This window comes from Nicotiana sylvestris, chromosome 11 (genome assembly GCF_000393655.2).
Source record: "Nicotiana sylvestris chromosome 11, ASM39365v2, whole genome shotgun sequence".
NCBI lineage: Eukaryota > Viridiplantae > Streptophyta > Magnoliopsida > Solanales > Solanaceae > Nicotiana > Nicotiana sylvestris.
In genome coordinates, this window is record NC_091067.1 from 135,674,724 (window position 1) to 135,696,556 (window position 21,833).

The 21,833-nt window shown below is 40.6% G+C and overlaps 1 protein-coding gene across 1 annotated transcript; it reads right to left on the reverse strand.

The window, feature by feature from the left end:
* Positions 1-4,086: 4,086 nt before the first annotated feature.
* On the reverse strand, positions 4,087-6,722 carry LOC138881683 (uncharacterized). The gene is made up of 7 exons (XM_070161934.1): positions 6,488-6,722; positions 6,322-6,395; positions 5,944-6,102; positions 4,983-5,431; positions 4,692-4,899; positions 4,262-4,347; positions 4,087-4,138 (listed from the first exon to the last, which is right to left on the reverse strand). The coding sequence occupies exons 1-7, from the start codon at positions 6,720-6,722 to the stop codon at positions 4,087-4,089; spliced, it is 1,263 nt and encodes a 420-aa protein (XP_070018035.1).
* Positions 6,723-21,833: the final 15,111 nt, after the last annotated feature.

Below are 21,833 nucleotides of genomic sequence, written 5' to 3' on the forward strand. Positions count from 1 at the left end.
GCCATATTTATAATCAATAATTGAAAAATAGTCACCATTTCAAAAGTAATCAAAATTTATCCACTTTTTCCATGTATAGATAAAATCTAAACAAACACCCTTAAAAATCCGCAAAAATTCCAGCATAATATGCTGGAGTTCGAATTTTTTACATATAAAATTCCAGCATAATGTGTTGGAATTTCATAATATGGTGCAGTCCCAACATAATATCCTTGAAGTTTATACACAGAAGCTCCAATGTCCAGCATATTATACTGAAACGTTTCGTGTGCTGGAGTTCCAACATAATATGCTAGAGTTTACATGCAGGAGCTCCATAATTCAACATCTTATGCTGAAACTTTCCGTATTTCAGAAAAATAGTGGCTATATTTCAATGACTTTGCAAATGTTAGCTATTTTTCAATTACCAATCCGAAAACTGGCTAACCTGTGCTATTTATCCAACTATGGTGAAACTCAATGTATGCCTTTTAAAGAGTCGCTTTGTTTATAATTTAGTTACATATGAATATAGAGAATGAATTGCCAATGATTAATAATGTAGGCATTGTTATATGATTAATACAACTACAAGGATTATTTTGTAAAGGTTACCTTATTGTCTACTTTAATCAGATTTTATCTTTAGATAACATGCTACTAATACATCATATATAGTTAAGGTTTCGACCAAAACTTGCGGGTGCCGTACTACCCCCACGGGCCTTAGTAGATCTGCCCTTGAATCATATATACTTATTTAATAATTTATTTCATACAAGATAATGTCCATATAATAATTATACCGGTACAAAAGTTACAACATGTGGCTTCTGGTCAAGGGCGGACCCACAATGTTTGTCGCGGGCTCGATCAAACTTAGTAGCTTTAGTTTAAACCTTGTATTTGTATTAAGAAATCCAATGAATATATACAAATTATTAATTTAGAACACAATAAATTGAAAGGATGTGACACCCTAGGCAAATCTATTGCTCCCAAACGCATACGCAAGTATACATAGTTGTACAAGTAATAAAATAATAAGTCGAGTGTCGAATCCACAGAGACTTGTATCAACTACCCACTAAATTCACCAAGATTGTTATTCAGTCGAGCCAATTCGAGTTCACCAGTTTAATTCTACTAAACTATAATTCTAAGTAGTAACTAAATTATCAAGCAACAAAATAGTTGTTGTGTATTCAGTAGAGACAAATATTCCAGGGTTGAGATCGATTCACCAATTCTATTGTGTTCTAGTTAACTCTTCCTTTCATACAATTCACTCATGGTTGCTAATTAATCGAACAATTGCTCTCATAGACTTCTCCCGAAATACTACTTACCTATTCAAAATAGATTAACGCCTATATTCCTATGAAATCAATCTATTAAGAACGCATTAAGATTACGATATTTAATTAAGCATGGTGACTAGGTATATTCTTATCCTAACCACAAATACGCCCCCCTTAGAGTTAAAATCGTGCTCTCTTCAATTCTTCTCTAATCTAAATATGACTTTACCAAGCATAACATAGATAGTAAACAGAACCTAACTGCTGGCCAGACAATTAAGCAATTAATCATTGAATTAAAGAAACAACCATATATTGGTGAATTATAATCAAGGTTAAGTCAATGTTAAACTACAATATTCATGGCTAAATTACAACCCCAGAACTATGGGTTTTAGCCACTCATGATAGTACGTAGCAAATTCATAAGTATTGGATAATTGTAAATACTAAGAAAGTATGAAGAAATCTGAGATATCCTTGCTCCCTGATGTTCCTCGTGTGTCTCTAGGTCTAAAGTGCGTCCAAAGTTCAGAAAATAACATTTTTCATGTATTTATACCAAGTAGGGTCGGACTAAGACAAAATCTCCTTTTCCTAGCCGAAATAGGAAAACTTGCAAACTTATTGCTTTTCATGCCCCTCACTGTGCGTCGCCCAATGCGTCGCACTGTGCGTCGCACTAATGCTTTTTCCTGTCAGACCACAAAAAATCCAGTCTCTGAACTTTAGAGATTTCTAACAAAACTTTGTACTAATGCGTCACACAATGCCTCGTACAGTGCCTCGCACTAGTGCATTTCTTCAGCTTTTGCATCTTCCTTGAATTTTGACGTCCAGAATTGATCCTCGACCCCCGAACATGATCCTGGCTTCATCCCTTGGGCTTTTACTCAGACTTCAAAGCTCCACATAGCTTGAATTAGTTTCACAACATCTACATAACTCAGAATCGCTCCTACAAGGTATAAAACACACAATAAGTGCAAAACGCTAGCGATTAAAGCTCAAACAAAATAAAAGTGCAGTAAATTAGAGTGCGATAAGCGACTAACATATGCAATTATAGCCTACCATCAACACCCCACACTTAAACCATTGCTCGTTCTCGAGCAATCAAACTACACTTTATATAGACACAATATTTTTATACAATCCTCCTAATCATTACACCAACAATATTTAAAATAGACTAAGCACAATAGTGTAACATCATCACCTCAAGATTTGACTCACAAGCACCACACGTTTTTCACAACCCGCTCACTTACTCTAACATAGAGGTCAAGCATTACCTTTACTTTATGAATCAAATGCCCTCACACAATAAAAGAGAGTAGTTCCACACTCAATAAAATTTAAGAACAATTACGAATGCAAGATAGAAAGAATGCTCTCACTCTCGCAAACAACATTCATATGCCACAAAAGATGCACCATAGGCTTGCTCGTAGTGTACTGCTCTACTAATCGAGCTCATTCAGTCTAAGATCAAGTAGGACTTTAATTGGTTGTAATGTAGGTTGCGGGACGGGTATGATACATTTAGATATAAGAGTTACTACACCTCCCTAATCACTTTAATACATACACTTTAACATTTAAAATCCCACACTTATGTCAAACCATAATTCCACCTTCACATCAATATACATCAACTCCCTATTTCTTTAAGCATATTTACATCAAGAGTTACCACTTTCAAGGAATATTGTTTACAACAATACAACTATTTTTCTTTCTTTTCTCTTTCAATTCAAGTGACTCTTACTTTTTTAAAGCAGTGCACCTTTCTCCTTATTTCATTAGTTCCATTCAAAAGCCAAATCAACCACCCACACTTTAACTTTTACAAAGTTCATAACAATTCCAAGTGCTCTTGAGAGGTGAAAAGGTTCAAACAGATGGTTAATTCAAACAAATGGGTAAGATTTGTAATATGGTTGCCAAAGAAATATGATTACAGGCTCAAAGGGGTTAACTACGATACATAACAATTAGGGGGTAAATGCATATAACTGGCTCAGCAAAGAAATGCCTATATCACTTTCTAGACTGACTGAAACTACTAATTTGCTTTACAAACATACGGGGCAAGTTCAAGACATAAAATGAAATGCACAGAATAACACACAAACGTCACACACACATGGCACACAACTCACTCAGGATTGGACTCATCAAGATACTCTAGTCAAAGCAGTTAAGCAAAGTTAAGATCATACAATTTAAGGTACTTATACAAGAGTCAAAAACTGAGTATAAACGTCACAACCAAAGTACTCACTATTCTCAAGTCATAACAAAGTCAAGAGATACTACTTCAATTCCAATCACAATACAATAGCTACTACTCCTAAAAACAAAAAACTAACTACACCCAGTTCAAACAAAACTCTTGGAAAAGAACTGCGGCACAAAGAAAAGCCAAGAGTAATTGCTACACTACCTACGAAGAAAATATTTTTGTCCTTTTTCTTTCGACTTAAATCCCTCAAGAAAACTGTCTAAGAGATTCATCGTCGGAAAAAGTCCTAATTTCCTGGTTTTTTAAAAACAAAAACTACTACTCTAAGAACGAGTATTACAACTAAGCTAAGATAGCACAGAAAATCAGCCAGATAATCTTCTCACCCCACACTTAAAATTTGCAATGTCCCCAATGCATACGATAAATAACAAGAAGGTAAAAGAGACTCCTTGATAGGACAAAGGCCGAAGTATTAGCATCTCATGGGATACTCAGACTTCTCCCAGTAATGATCCTTTGTGTGGGCATCTCACACTTAGTTTCAACCATCTAGCTCGCTTTTTGCACCCTTCCATTGGCTTTGCTTCCTATTATTATAATCCTACAAAAGAAAAATAGACAGTACAAAAATATTATAATATAAATAAAAAAAAATAGTAAAGCTGGGTTGCCTCCCAATAAGTGCTTTATTTAACGTCGCAACACGACGCAAAGCCTCGCTTACCCATCAACGAGTGCAACTTTGGTCTTCTCACGATCAATTATTCTTCCCCAATAGTGCTTGACTCTATGTCCATTCACTAAAAATTCCTATCACCATTTAAAGCACGCAACTCAATTGCACCATAAGGAGTGACTCTCACCACCTCAAATGGGCCTGGTCATCTCGTTTAACTTCTCAGGAAATAACTTGAGCCTAGAATTGAATATAATACCTATTGGCCTGGCTTGAAGTGATGTGGCTTGATACATTTGTCGTGCCATCTTTTCGTTTTCTCTTTGTAAAGCTTAGCATTTTCGTAAGAGTGCAATCTAAACTCATCTAACTCATTCAACTGCAAGAGTCTTTTCTCACCCGCGGCTTCAAGGTCCATATTCAACTTTTTAATGGCCTAGTACGCTTTGTGTTCAAGTTCAACAGACAAGTGACATGCCTTCCCATAAACAAGCTTATACGGCGACGCCCCAATTGGCATTTTGTATGCAGTTCTATATGCCCACAAGGCATTATCTAACTTTGCAGCCAAATCCTTCCTATTCACACTCACCGTCTTCTCTAAGATTTGCTTTATTTCTCTGTTAGACACCTCAACTTGTCCACCTGTTTGAGGATGATATGTTGTAGCAACTTTATGTCGGACTCTATATTTCGAAAGAAGGTTATTCAATAACCGATTGAAAAATGTGTCCCTTCATCACTAATCAAGGCACGTGGAGTCTCAAACCTCAAAAATATGTTCTTTTTCACAAATGCAGCTACCACCATGGCATCATTTGTTGGCAATGTGGTCGCCCCTACCCATTTTGACACATAGTCAACTGCTAGCAAGATGTATTTATTTCCTCTGGACAAAGGGAATGGTCCCATAAAATCTATCCCCCACACACAAAAAATCTCAACCTCCAGAATGTTATTCAAAGGCATCTCATGCCTCCTTATGATTGTTCCTATTCTCTGATGCTGGTCACACTTCTTAACAAATACATGATCATCCTTGAATAATGTTGGCCAAAAAAACCCGGATTGTAGTACCTTTGCAGCTGTTCTATCGCCTCCATAATGGCCCCCATAAGGTGATGCATGACAATCATATAACACTAATTCTACCTCCTTTTCTGGAATGCATCTCCTCATCAACTGATCAACACACTGCTTGTACAAATATGGCTCATCCTAATAGTAGAAGTTCACATCATGTAAAACCTCTTTCTAGCTTCACCTTCAATTTCAGGAGAAAGTACCCCACTCACAAGATAATTCTCATAGTCTGCGTACCATGGGGGAGGGTCTTAGGTAATAGAAAAAAGTTGCTCATCAGGAAATGCCTCTTTAATTTTTCCACCCTCCTCCATGTGGTCATGATTTTCTAGACTTGATAGATGGTTAGATACTTAGTTCTCTGTGCCCTTTCGATCTCATAATTCTACATCAAATTCCTATAATAACAAGACCTAGTGCATTAATCTAGCCTTGGATTCTTTTTTTGTAAATAGATACCTGATTGTTGCATGATCGGTATGGACTATGACTTTTGTTCCCACCAAGTATGCTCGAAATTTCTCAAAGGCCCACACAACGGTTAACAACTCCTTTTTAGTGGTAGTGTAATTCAATTGTGCATCATTAAGAGTGTTACTCACATAGTAGATGAAATAAAATACCTTGTCTTTCCTCTAGCCTAGCACTGCCCTAATAGCATGGTCACTTGCATCACACATAAGTTTAAATGGTAAGGACCAATCCGGTGCCGCAATAATGGGAGCAACCACCAACTTCTTTTTGAGCTCTTCAAATGCCTTGAGGCAGGCATCATCAAAACTGAAAGTTACATCTTTCCAAGCAACCTGTACAAATGAGTAGCAATTTTGGAAAAATCCTTAAGAAAGCGCCGATAGAATCCCACGTATCCCAAGAAACTCTGGACACCCTTCATAAAAATAGGTGGAGGTAATTTTTCAACCACCTCCACCTTCGCCTTATCAACTTCAATGCCGCTCCTAGACACTCTGTGACCCAACACGATGCCTTTCTGCACCATAAAGGCATTTTTTCCAATTCAATACCAGATTTGTTTTTTCACAACGGGCTAACAACTTGCTCAAATTCTTCAAATAGTCATCATAAGAAGACCCAAAGACTGAAAATCATCCATAAAGACTTCTACAAATTTTTCCACCATATCGGTGAAAATAACCATCATGCATCTCCGGAAAGTGGCTGGTGCATTACATCCAAATAGCATGTGCTTGAAGGCGAAAGTGCCATAAGGACAAGTAAAAGTGTTCTTCTCCTGATCCTCTAGGCATATGACAATCTGATTGTATTCCGAATAACCATCAAGGAAGCAATAATATTCATGCCTCGCTAATCTGTCCAACATTTGGTCAATGAATGAAAGTGGGAAGTGGTCCTTGCGGGTTGATTTGTTGAGTCTTCTATAATCAATGCAAACTCTCCACCCCATCACAATTCAAGTAGGAATTAGCTCATTTTTCTCATTCTCAACCATAGTCATCCCCCCTTTTTAGGCACACATTGAACCGAGCTTACCAGTTACTGTCAGAGATAGGAAAGATGATATCTGTATCGAGCCACTTAATTACTTCCTTCTTCATGACCTCCTTCATAATGGGATTTAACCTCCTTTGCTGGTCAACACTGGGGCGGTGTCCATCTTCCAAGAAGATTTTATGCATGCAAAACGATGGACTAATTCCCTTGATGTCAACAATTGCCCACCCAATAGCCTTTTTATGCTCGCGAAATGCTCTGAGCAATTTTTCTTCTTGTATATTAGTCAATCTGGATGAGATAATCACTTGCAATGTCTCATAGTTCCCCAAATAAGCATAGCACAGATGCACTAGAAGGGGTTTAATTTCTAGCTTTGGAGCTTTTTCAATAGATGGCTTAGGAGGAGTCAGAGTGACAGGCCTGTCCAACTCCTCAAATTTTCCAAACCCATGGACATAACTGCAAGACATGTCAAGTAATTGCTCAATTTCTCCCATTATTTCATCTTCACTATCTTCTTCATCCCCAATCAAAGCTCATTCAAGAGGATCTATGGGGCTCATATAAGGCACTAATGTCGTAGCATTATTTTCCACCACAAAAATCATGGATAGCTCTTCATAGTGGGCTGGCAATCTAAGTGCTTTATATACAATGAATACCTCATATCGTGCCCCTTTTTCTCGCAAAATCGGGTTTCGACATGTGACAACTCTTTTAAGGAAGGTGTTAAAAGAGAAAGTCACCACCTAACGGGTTTGAGGTGCGTTAGGGCACCTATTTGCAAATAACTCAGGTTTAACCAGTTTGCGTCACCAAAGGTCGGGTAAAGGCTCAAATTACCTCGAAGAGATGGTGTTAGGCACTCTTCGAGGTCCACAGCTATGGGTCCTAGCCGAACTCGAATTTTATGAATTAGTCAGAAAAACAAAGAAAGCAAAAATTCATTATTAAAAGATTTTAAATAAACACAAGCAATTGATTTGAAGACAATATGGGGGGGGGGTCCTAAATTTTTTAGCCTAAAGGATTACCCCGTACAATATAAATAATACTTAGTAACTCCCTCAAGATGGGGTGTTACTCGTATTATTCAGAGAGCACAAACTATCATCTCCTGCTACCCGATTACTGTCTTTAAGTTGTTACCTAAGGCTTACTAATTGATTCTAAACCGTACCTTATGCGTGCACTACCCGTCCCATACCTATAGTCCAGGAGGCGTTTGGACCTCTATTTTGGGTGGTTCTAGACTTAACTTAGGTTGCTCAAAATGAGAAAACTAGGTGACATACAAAACAAGTTGGACTTTATATAAAAGCAGTTAAGGGATCAAGTTAGCCTCCACACTTAGACAACAAAAGCACGCAAACAAATTAGGCGTTTGATAGTTTTAGAATTTAGACAAGTTAAAGTCATTAAGCCCTATAAGCATGATTTCTAGGTGACCTTGGAATTCAAATATGTAGGTTGTTTCAGATGCAATGTGCTATTTTAGAGGCATGCTTTTCGAATAACTATCTATTTGCGACCCATCCAGTCGTCTTAAGAATTCATGCCCCGATCCCCTATTAACTACTTTCTCCAAGCTTATTTCTGCTATTTTTATTTGCTGGGATGTTCGGTTTTGAGTTTCGGAGAGTTTTGGGACATTTAGTCCCTAAATGAGAGCTTAAGTGTTGGAAAGTTGACCGTAGTCAGAATAATGTGAAGACAACCTCAGAATGAAAATCCGATGGTTCTGTTAGCTCTACTAGGTGATTTTGGGCTTAGGAGCGTGTTCAGATTGTGATTTGGAGGTCCGTAGCAAATTTAGGTTTGAAATGCCGAAAGTTGAATTTTTGAAGTTTTCGAGGGTCGGAATGAAGTTCCGGAAGTTGGAGTAGTTCCGTAGTGTTGAATGTGATGTGTGTGCAAAATTTCAGGTCATTTGGACGAGTTTGCTAGACTTTTTGATCGAAAGCGTATTTTGAGAAAATTTGGAGGTCTTAGGCTTAAATCATTGGTTAATTCGAGGTTTCGATGTTGTTTTAGGTGTTTTAAGGATTGATACATGTTTGGGTAGTGTTTTTTGACTTGTTTGTGCCTTTGGTTGAGGTCCCGGGGGCCTCGGGATGAATTCGAATGGTTGACGGAGGAAATTTTGGAGTTTAAGTTGCAGCTTCAGTTGCTGGTGCTGTCATAACTGCACTTGCGGTTTTGGTTCCGTAGGTGCGGCTACGCGATCGCAGGAGCAGAGTTGTGGAGGAACAGCAGGTTCCGCAAATGCTGGTAGTTAACCGTAGAAGCGGTACCGCACCTGCGGACGGGAAATCGTAGGTGCGGAAATTGGACCTTAAGTGTAAGTCGCAGATGCGACCCCTTGTTCCGCACATGCGAACTGCAGAAGCGATCCCAAGGCCGTAGATGTGTAAACTGCTGGGCAGATTATTTTAAAAGGTGTTCCGCGACTTTGGGGTTTATTTCACCGTTTTTATCACGGCTTGGGAGCTTTTGGGACGATTTGAAAGAGGGATTTCAAGGGAACTTCGTTGAGGTAAGGAATTTGGACCTAAAACTCGTTCCTATGCTATTATTTCACGGGTTAGAGCTAGAAATCATGGAAATTTAGGGTTAAAATTGGGGAAAACTAGGGCTTGGTATTGGAGACCTTTGAATAATGATTTGAGGGAAAAATTGAGGTCCGATTTTGGTACTTTTTCTATGCATGAACTCGTGAGAGTGCGAGGTTTCTGGAAATATAAATTTTACCCGATTCCGAGATGTGGGCCCGAGGGGCATTTTTGTCATTTTACATAATTTTGCGTATTAGCTTAGACTTTAATTGTAGAATCAGTTACTTGAAGTATTATTTACATTATGCAATTGAATTGAATAGATTTGGGCTATTTGGAGTCGAGTACTCGTGGCAAACGCGTGGTCTCGGGTTGATTTTGAGCCAGTTCGAGGTAAGTGGCTTGTCTAACCTTGTGTGGGGGACCTTCCCCTTAGGATTGATATAATTGGTAATTGACATGCCTTGTACGTGATGTGACGAGTGCGTACTTGTGCGAATTGTTGGAAATTCGGTTTTCTTTGAGTATTGATTAGTATGTTTCTTTTCCTGCTTTTATTGCTTGTACTATTAAGCCTGTTGTTAGCTTAGGAAAGTATGTCTAAGTAATTTATTTGCTTTAATTGTTCAACTTGTTTATCTGAACTCTATGCAACATGCTAGGCTAGAATTACTATTGCCTTAATATGGAATTTCCATTTCTGAATATTTTCTTGCTACTGCTGTGAATTTACATTGGGACTACGAATGTGGGATACTGGTAGCTCTCCCTTGTCTATTTGTTTTGGGAATATAGATGTAGGATTCCGGTAGATCCCCCTGCACATTTATATGGAACTACGGGAATTTACCTGGTAGATTCCCCCAGTACTGGGTATTTACATTTGGGACTACGGAACGGGATTCCTTTAGATCCCCGCGCACTATGAGTTGGACTACTAGACAGTATCCCGGGAGACTTATCGGATATGTGTATGGGACTACATGACGGTATCCTGGGAGATCCCCGATCGATATTATTGGTGCTGAGCTATACTTTCTTCCGTGTTTACCTTGTTACTGTGTAGTTGTTGCTGTTCTGTATATTCTGTGTTATTTTTCCTGCTGCACTTATTCATTCTGCCCTATTCCATACTGTTGAACTTTATATTTTTGTTTAACCTCATTAGGGCCCTAACCTGCCTCGTCACTATCCGAGCGAGGTTAGACTTGACACTTACTAAGTACCGTTGTGGTGTACTCATGCCCCTTCTGCGCATGTTTTTCATGTGCAGATCCAGGTACCGCTACTCAGGCCTACCATCCTTGAGGGAGGCGACTGCTTAGCGACTTCGAGGTACATCTACCGCGTTCGCAGACCGAGGAGTCCCTTTCTATTCCTGCTTTAGTATTTAGCTCTTCTGTATTTTCTATTCTATTTAGACATTCTGGAGTTAGAGCTATGTAGTACTTCTTAGCTTGTGATTCATGGGTTTCCGGGTCTTGGATTTATGTATTGGTATTGAGAGTTAATATGGTGTATGCCGAGCGACACATTCAAACACTGCTATTGCTTTATTTCTGTTTTAAATTGTTTTACTTCCGCAAATTTTTGGTTTTTCTTCCTCAATTTAGGCTTACCTAGTCGTTGAGACTAGGTGACATCACGATGGTTCACGGAGGGTGACCCGTGGTTGTGACAAGTTAGTATCAAAGCGCTAGGTTCATAGGCTATGTAATTGTTAGGAAAATTTCCACTTCATTTGATTTCCTTGTCGTGCGATATTTTGACATCACAATTCTAAACTTCTGTCTTCTATTCTCTCATAGATGGTGAGGACACGTGCTACCTGAGATGATCAGGCACCCGCGCCCCCTACTGCAGCCGTCAGAGGTTGGGACTGGGGTAGAGGCCGAGGATGCGCACGTGGTGCATCTAGAGCACATGCGCGAGCTGCCGCCGTGGTACCATCCGCAGTTCCAGCTGGAGTCCAGGCACCTAATACGCCTACTTATACTACTAATCCAGCCCTTCAGGAGAGTCTGGTGCAGTTCATGAGCATGTACACCACCTTGGCTCAGGCAGGGTTACTTCCCCTTGCCTCACCCACATCCCAGGCCGGGGGAGGAGCACAGACTCCCGCCGCCCGCACTCCTGAGCAGCAAGTTCATGTTGAGCGGGTCCTTGAGATTATTCTTGTACCGCCTGCAGTGCTAGTTCATCCCGAGGACAGGGCAGCGGCTTCTGAGGATGAGCAGTTGAGGCTTGAGAGGTTCAAGAAGTACAAGCCTTCTGTATTCAGTGGTCTAGCATCAGACGATTCTCTGGGATTTCTAGATGAGTGTTACCGTATTCTCTGTACCATGGGTATATCAGGATCGAGCGGGGTTTCCTTCAGTACATTCCAGCTTCGAGGAGCCGCCTATGAGTGGTGGTGCACCTATGAGTTAGACAGTCCGGATGAGGCTGCTTCGCTGACTTGGACTCAGTTTTCGGATCTGTTCTTGAGGGAGTATGTTCCTCAGATCCTCAGGGACGTATGGCGTGCAGAGTTTGAGCATTTGCGCTAGGGTGCTATGGCTGTCTCAGAGTATGTAGTCCGTTACACCAGCTTGGCCAGACATGCCCCGACCTTGGTTTCTACTGTCCGCGATAGGGTTCGCCGGTTTATTGAGGGCCTTATTCCCAGCATCAGATCTAGCATGGCTCGTGAGTTGGAGATGGATATTTCTTATCAGCAGGTGGTGAGCATTGCTAGGAGGATTGAGGGCATGCATGCTAGGGAGAGAGAGGAGAGGGAGGCCAAGAGGTCTCTAGAGTCGGGCCATTTCTCTGGTGCCTGTGCTCCACTTGTAGGTCGTCATTGTAGGGGTTATATGAGTCGCCCTGTTCATTCAGCTCTTCCAGCAGCCATTAGTTCTCCAGCTTCTCCTAGGCCTCAGGAGCCTTATTGTGCACCACTGGTATCTAGCGTGCCTCCTACGCGGGGTGCTTTCAGAGGTCAGTCCAACAGACCTCCCTAGCTAGTCATAGCCACCACGTCCTCCCAAAGTTTGTTTTGGGTGTGGTGACACATGCCATATGGTGAGGTATTGCCCCAAACTTGGGAGGGGTGTATCTCCACAGACTTCTCAGCTACAGCGTGCCCCACAGAGTTCTCAGGCTATGGTTACAGCCCCAGTTGCTACCCTACTTGCTCAGCCAGCTAGAGGTAGAGGTCGGGGAGGTAGAGGTCGCCCTCGAGGGGGAGTCCATGCCAGATACTATGCCCTTCCTACCCGTACTGAGGTTGTCGCCTCCGATTCTATCATCACAGGTATTATACTGGGTTGTCACAGAGATGCATCAGTTCTATTCGATCCAGACTTCACTTACTCTTATGTGTCTTCTTATTTTGCTCCATATTTGGGTGTACCTCGGGATTCTTTGAGTTCCCATGTTTATGTTTCTACTGTTGTGGGAGATTCTCTTGATGTGGACCACATTTATAGGTCGTGTTTGGTTGCTTAGTGGTTTTGAGACTAGAGCTAATTTATTGTTACTTAGCATGGTTGACTTTGATATTGTCTTAGGTATGGACTGGTTGTCGCCCCATTATACTATTCTTGATTGTCACTCCAAAATCGTGACGCTGGCTATGCCAGGTGTATCGCGTGTTGAGTGGAGGGGTACTTTAGATCACACTCCCAGTAGAGTTATTTCTTTTCTTATGGCTCAACGTATGGTTGAGAAGGGGTGTGACGCGTATTTAGCTTATGTGAGAGATGTTAGTGTTGATACCCCTTCAGTTGATTCAGTCCCAGTAGCACGGGATTTTCCCGATGTGTTTCCATCTGACCTTCTAGGCATGCCGCTTGATAGAGATATTGATTTTGGCATTGATATGTTGCCAAGCACTCATCCCATTTCTATTCCTCCGTATCGTATAACTCCTCTTGAGTTGAAGGAGTTGAAAGATCAGTTACAAGTATTGCTTGATAAGGGTTTCATTCGGCCTAGTGTATCGCCTTGGAGTGCTCCTATCTTGTTTGTGAAGAAAAAGGATGGTTCTATGCGTATGTGCATTGATTACCGCTAGTTGAACAAGGTTACAGTGAAGAACTGTTATCCTTTGCCTCGTATTGATGATCTGTTTGACCAGCTTCAGGGCGCACATGTGTTTTATAAGATTGACTTGCGCTCTGGTTACCATCAGTTGAAGATTCGGGAGCCAGATATCTCAAAAACTGCTTTCAAGACTCGGTATGGTCATAACGAGTTCCTTGTTATGTCATTTGGGCTGACCAATGCCCCAACAGCCTTTATGCATTTGATGCACAGTGTGTTCCGGCCGTATCTTGTCTCGTTCGTCATTGTCTTTATTGATGATATTCTGGTGTATTCCCGGAATCGGGAAGATCATGAGCAGCACCTGAGGACTGTGCTTCAGACTCTAAGAGAGAATAAGTTATATGCTAAGTTCTCGAAATGTGAGTATTGGTTGGATTCAGTGGCATTCTTATGCCACGTGGTATCGAGTGAGGGTATTTAGGTGGATCCGAAGAAGATAGAGGCCGTGCAGAGTTGTCCCAAACCATCCTCAGCTATAGAGATCCATAGTTTTTTTGGCTTGGTGGGCTACTACCGTCATTTTGTGGAGGAGATTTCATCGATTGCAGCCCCTATGACTAGGTTGAACTAGAAGGGTGCTCCGTTTCAGTGGACAGAGGAGTGTGAGGCTAGCTTTCAGAAGATCAATACAGCTTTGACTACAACCCCAATTTTGATACTGCCTACAGGTTCGGGGTCTTATACAATTTATTGTGATGCCTCGAGGATTGGCCTCAGAGCGGTGTTGATGCAAGACGGTAGGGTGATTGCCTACGCGTCCAGACAGTTGAAGATTCATGAGAAGAATTACCCTATTCACGACCTTGAGTTAGCTACCATTGTTCACACCCTGAAGATTTGGCGCCATTATTTATACAAGGTTCCCTGTGAGATTTATACTGACCATCGGAGCTTGCAGCACCTGTTCAAGCAAAAGGATATAAATTTACGCCAGAGGAGATGGTTAGAGTTGCTGAAGGATTATAATATCACTATTTTGTATCACCTGGGCAGGGCCAATATGGTGGCCTATGCTTTGAGTCGCCGGGCAGAGAGTTTGGGGAGTTTGGCTTATTTACCAGCATCAGAGAGGCCTATGGCGATGGATGTTCAGGCCTTAGCCAGCCAATTTGTGAGATTGGATCTTTCGGAGCCCAGTCGGGTTCTAGCTTGTGTGGTTTCTTGGTCTTCCTTATTTGATCATATTAGGGAGCGACAGTATGATGACCCTCATTTGCTTGTCCTCAAGGACAAGGTTCAACACGACGATGCCAGAGATGTGACTATTGGTGATGATGGGGTATTGAGGATGCAGGATCGGATTTGTGTACCCAATGTTGATGGGCTGCGAGGGTTGATTCTAGAGGAGGCCCATAGTTCACGATATTCCATCCATCCGGGTGCCGCGAAGATGTATCAGGATTTGAGGCAGAACTATTGGTGGAGGCAGATGAAGAAAGAGATAGTTGGATTCGTAGCTCGTGTCTCAAATGTCATCAGGTGAAGTATGAGCACCAGAGATCGGGTGGGTTACTTCAACAGATAGAGATCCCGGAGTGGAAGTGGGAGCGGATCACCATGGACTTTGTAGTTGGGCTCCCACAGACTTTGATGAAGTTTGATGCTATTTGGGTGATTGTGGATCAACTGACCAAGCCCGCTCATTTCATTCCTGTGTGTACTACTTATTCTTTAGAGCGGTTGGCGGAGATTTATATACGGGAGATTGTTCGTCTGCATGGTAGTCTAGTTTCCATTATTTCAGATAGAGGTACTCAGTTCACATCACGGTTCTGGAGGGCCGTTCAGCATGAGTTGGGCACCCGAGTAGAGTTGAGTACATCATTTCACCCTTAGACGGACGGACAGTCCGAGCGCACTATTCAGATTCTTGAGGATATGCTTCGTGCGTGTGTGATTGAGTTTAGAGGGTCTTAGGATTAGTTCTTGCCATTGGCGGAGTTTGCTTACAACAACAACTATTAGGCCAACATTCAGATGGCACCGTATGAGGTGTATATGGTAGACGGTGTAGATCCCCGGTGGGCTGGTTTGAGCCGGGTAAGGCTAGATTATTGGGCACAGACTTAGTTCAGGATGCCTTGGAGAAGGTTAAGGTGATTCAGGATAGACTCTGTATAGCGTAATCCAGACAGAAAAGTTACGCGGACCGGAAGGTTCATGATGTTTCCTATATGGTTGGAGAGCGGGCTCTGCTTCGAGTTTCACCTATGAAGGGCATTATGAGATTTGGGAAGAAAGGGAAGTTAAGTCCGAGGTTTATTGGCCCTTTTAAGATATTGAGGCGTGTTGGGGAGGTTGCTTATGAGCTTGTCTTACCTCCCAGCTTGGTAGGAGTCCATCCAGTATTTCATGTTTCGATGCTCCAGAGGTATCACGGTGACCCGTCGCACGTGTTGGATTTCAGTTCAGTCCAGTTGGACAAGGATCTATCCTATGTTGAGGAGCCAGTGACAATATTGAACAGGCAGGTCAGAAAGTTGAGGTCACAGAACATTGCATCAGTGAAGGTTCAATGGCGGGGTCAGCCGGTCGAGGAGGTGACATGGGAGACCGAGCAAGATATGCGCAGCCGTTACCCTCATATTTTCACTACTTCAGGTATGCCTCTATGCTAGTTCGAGGACGAACGAATGTTTAAGTGTAGGAGGATGTGACGACCCGATCGGTCATCTTAAGAATTTACTCCCCGATCCCCTATTAACTGCTTTCCCCAAGTTTATTTCTGTTATTTTTATTTGCCGGGATGTTCAGTTTTGAGTTTCGGAGAGTTTTGGGACATTTAGTTCCTAAATGAAAGCTTAAGTGTTGGAAAGTTGACCATAGTCGGAATAGTATGAAGACGGCCTCGGAATGAAAATCCGATGGTTCCGTTAGCTTCGCTAGGCGATTTTGGGCTTAGGAGCGTGTTCAGATTGTGATTTGGAGGTCCATAGCAAATTTAGGCTTGAAATGCCGAAAGTTAAATATTTGAAGTTTCCGGTTCGATAGTGAGATTTTGATCCGAGGATCGGAATGAAATTCCGAAAGTTGGAGTAGCTCCATAGTGTTGAATGTGACGTGTGTGCAAAATTTCAGGTCATTCGGACGAGATTTGCTAGACTTTTTGATCGAAAGCGTATTTTGAGAAAATTTGGAGTTCTTAGGCTTAAATCCTTGGTTAATTCGAGGTTTCGATGTTGTTTTAGGTGTTTTAAGGATTGGTACAAGTTTGGGTAGTGTTTTGTGACTAGTTGGTGCCTTTGGTTGATGTCCCGGGGGGCCTCGGGATGAATTCAGATGGTTGACGGAAGAAATTTTGGAGTTTAAGTTACAGCTTCAGCTGCTGGTGCTGTCATAACCGCACCAGCGGTTTGGGTTCCGCAGGTGTGGCACTGCAGATGCGGATCAGCGATCGCAGGAGTGGAGTTGTGGAGAAACAGCAGGTTCCGCAGATGCGGGTAATTAACTGTAGAAGCGGTACCGCACCTGTGGACGGGAAATCGCTGGTGCGAAAATTGGACCTAAGTGTAAGTCGCAGATGCGACCCCTTGTTCCGCACATGCAGGACCGCAAAAGCGGTCCCAAGGCCACAAGTGCGTAAACTGCTGGGCAGATTATTTTAAAAGGGGTTCCACAACTTTGGGGTTTATTTCACCATTTTTATCACGGCTTGGGAGCTTTTGGGACGATTTGAAAGAGGGATTTCAAGGGAACTTCATTGTGGTAAAGAATTTGGACCTAAAACTCGTTCCTATGCTATTATTTCACGGATTAGAGCTAGAAATCATGGAAATTTAGGGTTAAAATTGGGGAAAAATAGGGCTTGGTATTGGAGACCTTTGAATAATGATTTGAGGGACAAATTGAGGTCCGAATAAGGTACTTTTGCTATACATGAACTCGTGAGAGTGCGAGGTTTCTAGAAATATAAATTTTACCCGATTTCGAGACGTGGGCTTGAGGGGCATTTTGGCCATTTTACATAATTTTGTGTATTAGCTTAGACTTTAATTGTAGAATCAGTTATTTGAAGTGTTATTTCCATTATGCAATTGAATTGAATAGATTTGGGCAATTTGGAGTCGAGTACTCGTGGAAAGAGCGTAGTCTCGGGTTGATTTTGAGCCGATTCGAGGTAAGTGGCTTGTCTAACCTTGTGTGGGGGGCCTTCCCCTTAGGATTGATATATTTGGTAATTGAAATGCCTTGTATGTGAGGTAACGAGTGCGTACTTGTGCGAATTGTTGGAAATCCGGTTTTCTTTAAGTATTGATTAGTGTGTTTCTCTTCCTACTTTTATTGCTTGTACTATTAAGCCTGTTGTTAGCTAGGAAAGCATGTCTAAGTAATTTATTTGCTTTAATTATTCAACCTATTTATCTGAACTCTGTGCAACATGCTAGGCTAGAATTACTGTTGCCTTAATATGAAATTTCCATTTCTGAATATTTTCTTGCTGCTGCTATGTATTTACATTGGGACTACGGATGTGGGATTCCGGTAGCTCCCCCTTATCTGTTTATTTTGGAAATACGGATGTGGGATTCTGGTAGATCCCCTTGCACAGTTATATGGAACTACAGGAATTTACCCGGTAGATTCCCCCAGTCCTGGGTATTTACATTTGGGACTACGAAATGGGATTCTAGTAGATCCCCGTGCACTATGAGTTGGACTACGGGACGGTATCCCGGGAGACTTATCGGATATGTGTATTTGGGACTACAGGACGGTATCCTGGGAGATCCCCAATCGATATTATTGGTGCTGAGCTGTACTTTCTTCCGTGTTTACCTTGTTACTGTGTAGTTGTTGCTGTTCTGTATATTCTGTGTTATTTTCCCTATTGCACTTATTTATTCTGTCCTATTTCATACTGTTGAACTTTATATTTTTGTTTAACCTCAATATGGCCCTGACCTTCCTCGTCACTACCCGACCGAGGTTAGGCTTGGCACTTACTGAGTACCGCTGTGGTGTACTCATATCCCTTCTGTGCATGTTTTTCATGTTCAGATCCAGGTACCGCTACTCAGGCCTACCATCCTTGAGGGAGGCGACTGCTTAGAGACTTCGAGGTACATCTGCCGTATCCGCAGACCGAGGAGTCCCTTTCTATTCCTGCTTTAGTATTTAGCCCTTCTGTATTTTCTATTCTATTTAGACATTCCGGAGTTAGAGCTATGTAGTACTTCTTAGCTTGTGATTCGTGGGTTTTCGGGTCTTAGATTTATGTATTGGTGTTGAGAGTTAATATGGTGTATGTCGAGCGACACATTTAAACACTGCTATTGCTTCATTTCTGTTTTAAATTGTTTTACTTCCTCAATTTTTTGTTTTTTCTTCCGCAATTAGGCTTACCTAGTCGTAGAGACTAGGTGCCGTCACGATGGTTCACGGAGGAAGAACCGGGGTGGTGACAATATTTTAGGGAATCTGGTATTGTGTACTAATTACTAAAATTATAGATTGTAAGTGTTTAAACCTATAAACATGATATCTAGATGCAGTAGTTGACAATGATAACCATGGGAGATATCAGAATTACTTAATCTGCTCCTATATGCATGCTTTCTAATAATGGCAACGAAACAATGTTTGAAAGTTCAATATTAGCACTTAAAAGCGAGTGGGATTATCCTATAGGCATGATTTCTACAATTAGCGATTGAAACTGGTTTTAGCTCTTATAAGCATGTCTCCTAAGTGAGTAATTATAACAACAGTACATTAACTAATTAAAATCCTATAGGCATGATTTCTAGAATGCAGGTTTGTAGAACATAAGCTAACATGAACATATGGTCATAGTGTCTACTAGATATTCTGTGATGCAAATTGAAACATTGGTTACTTTATTTCCTATAGGCATGATATCTAACAAACATGTAGAAGAAGAATATGTTAAACGAATTAAGCACCTATAGGCAGGGTATCTAACACACACAGTAGCAGAACATGTTCGAGCAAATTAAACACCTATAGCCAAAATTTCTACCCGTTTCATGCAAATATTAAAATAAACCCATTTTTTCAATTTTGCTAACAACCCAATTGTTATTATAGCATTATTATGAAATAAATTACAGAGTTATAAATAGATATAGTGGGCCTAAGGCAGGCCCAAAGTATACCTGACCAGGCCTTCAATCTCAAGTCCACATAGTTTCACAACAGCCTAGAAAATAATCTTCATAGCCAAAACCCAGTAGCCATCAAAGATTCAGAAAACATCTATGTACACAAGCCCATTGGCTCATTCAGTAGGTAGAAAATGGGTAGGATGGGGCATTTAGGATAGGGTACCAAAGAACCTTAGACCCTAGTATGTTAGAGTTCACAAGGGTCTCAATTGGACCCCGAGAAGTGCTTACACTAGGGAGGTCAATGATAGAACCTAGGTAGTATTGGCTTTCAGCCGGCTAAGAATGAGAAATCAAAAGAGCCCAAGCAAAAAGTGAAAGAGAGTAAACTAAGGTTGAGGGACAACACTGAAGGATACAAACATAGTCAAGTTGAGCACATATAGCAGATAATCAAACATGCTTTAGGTTTTAAGAGCAGGCTTAGCAAAGATTCAAAAGAACAAGTGCAACACCTAGTGCATAAGTAGTCACACATTAACAAAATAAGTTTGCAGGATTGGTGTACACATACTCAAAGTAAGGAAAACGTTCAAATTATGCTAAGTATAGGTACTAGTGTCACAAGAGGGAATCGCATTAATTGACAACAGAATTTAGACATGGTGAGAACAGATCACTGCAACTACTGGGAAGTCATGACATGTTAGGAGCATACTAATAAGGAACAGGATCAAACATACTACGTATGCAGGATCATCATAGCAAATTCAGAATAGGATAAGAGACAAAGATAAATGTAGACATGCGATTTTTGACCCTCCCCAAGATTTTTCATATTTTAGCACGTAAGTATTTAATTTAGGCCTAATATAACTATTTCAACTCATTTTTACTCTTTTACTTTTATTTTATTACAAGAAAACAAAAATTACAAAAAATAGGTTCATTAATATTTTGTAGTCATCTTAATCTTGAAAAAATACCAAAAAATAGTTTTGTTTTAACGGGCAGTCTTATTTTAATAATTATTTTTACTTAAGTAGGGTTAATTAATATTTTTGGTAATATTTCTATATGGATAGATTTTTAGTTAATAAAGCTAATTTTAAGCAAAACTAGTCATAAAGGTCCATAATTTTCAAGCCCATAATTCCTAGGCCCATACCCCTTAACCTAGAAAAACCCCTACACTTGATATCATCAGCCGTTGAATAGGATAGAGAAGACACCTACCTCCCCTACCCTTCCTGAAACGAGCGAGCATCCAAGTCTTCAACCGTGGTCACCATCCCAAAAATCTGGAAGCTCCAATCTCCTTAATCACTTACTGCTACTGCAATCGAAAGAATTCCACATTTTTACTATCCAAAGCTGTAGTAATTCTATTCAACCACGGAAAACTTGAGGAATTGAAGGGGTCAAGAATGTAGGTTGGAATTGGAGCTATCACTAAGGGCCTTTGAATCTGCTTTGTTCCAAATTAAATGGCGTCTCAAACTTCCATCAAAGCTTCTTCATTAAAAGATTTCCAACAGTAAAAGTCATGGTATTATGGTTTTCTATCAATTTCAATTTCTGTTGGACTTCATGATAGGTAGTATCATAGCGAGACTTTTGTTCATGGATCGACGTTTCGGTCTCGTTTGGTCTCCGACAGAGGTTCCCGGTCAACGTTCCATTTAATCCAATTTTGAGGAACTTTTATCTATACAAAGGTCCATTTCTTGACATCTCTCTTATTACGGTAATCTTATATTTTGAGTTGATGTTGTTTTTATTTTATTTTATTGTGATTCTATGTTATATATATTTCTTGTGTTAGATGTGTTTTAAATTAAATTTCTTGGACTGAAATTGCAGCAATCGACGTGGCTTCTTGGTTTAATTAGTTTGTTTACTATTGGGTTTCTCCCTTATTGTAGTTTGCTTAGTTTAAATTATAAATCAAGAGTGTTGCGGTGTGCTATTTTTTCTTTCAGAAGAATCATGAGAACTAAAATTTTAGTGATGGAATACTTATCTTGTTTGAGGTTTGATGTCATCGTAAAGCTTTAGTTAATTCATTGTATGTCAAAGGCTAGATTTTTTAGTTTGTTTATGTCATTTTTCAATTCACCTTAATTGCTCTAAATTTCTCCATTTACTTGCTTGTCCATTTTTGTTAATTGGTGTGAAGATACTGTAGAAAAACATGATTTTGATTGGGGACGTAGTTTTGGGATTTTAAGTGAAACGCAACTGAGACTTGAGTTTTACATGTTCGTTATTTTATTTTTATTTTATCGCTAGGAGCATGCTAGGCCCGTTAATATCATATAGTTGAATTCTTTTATTAGTCAGTACATATTT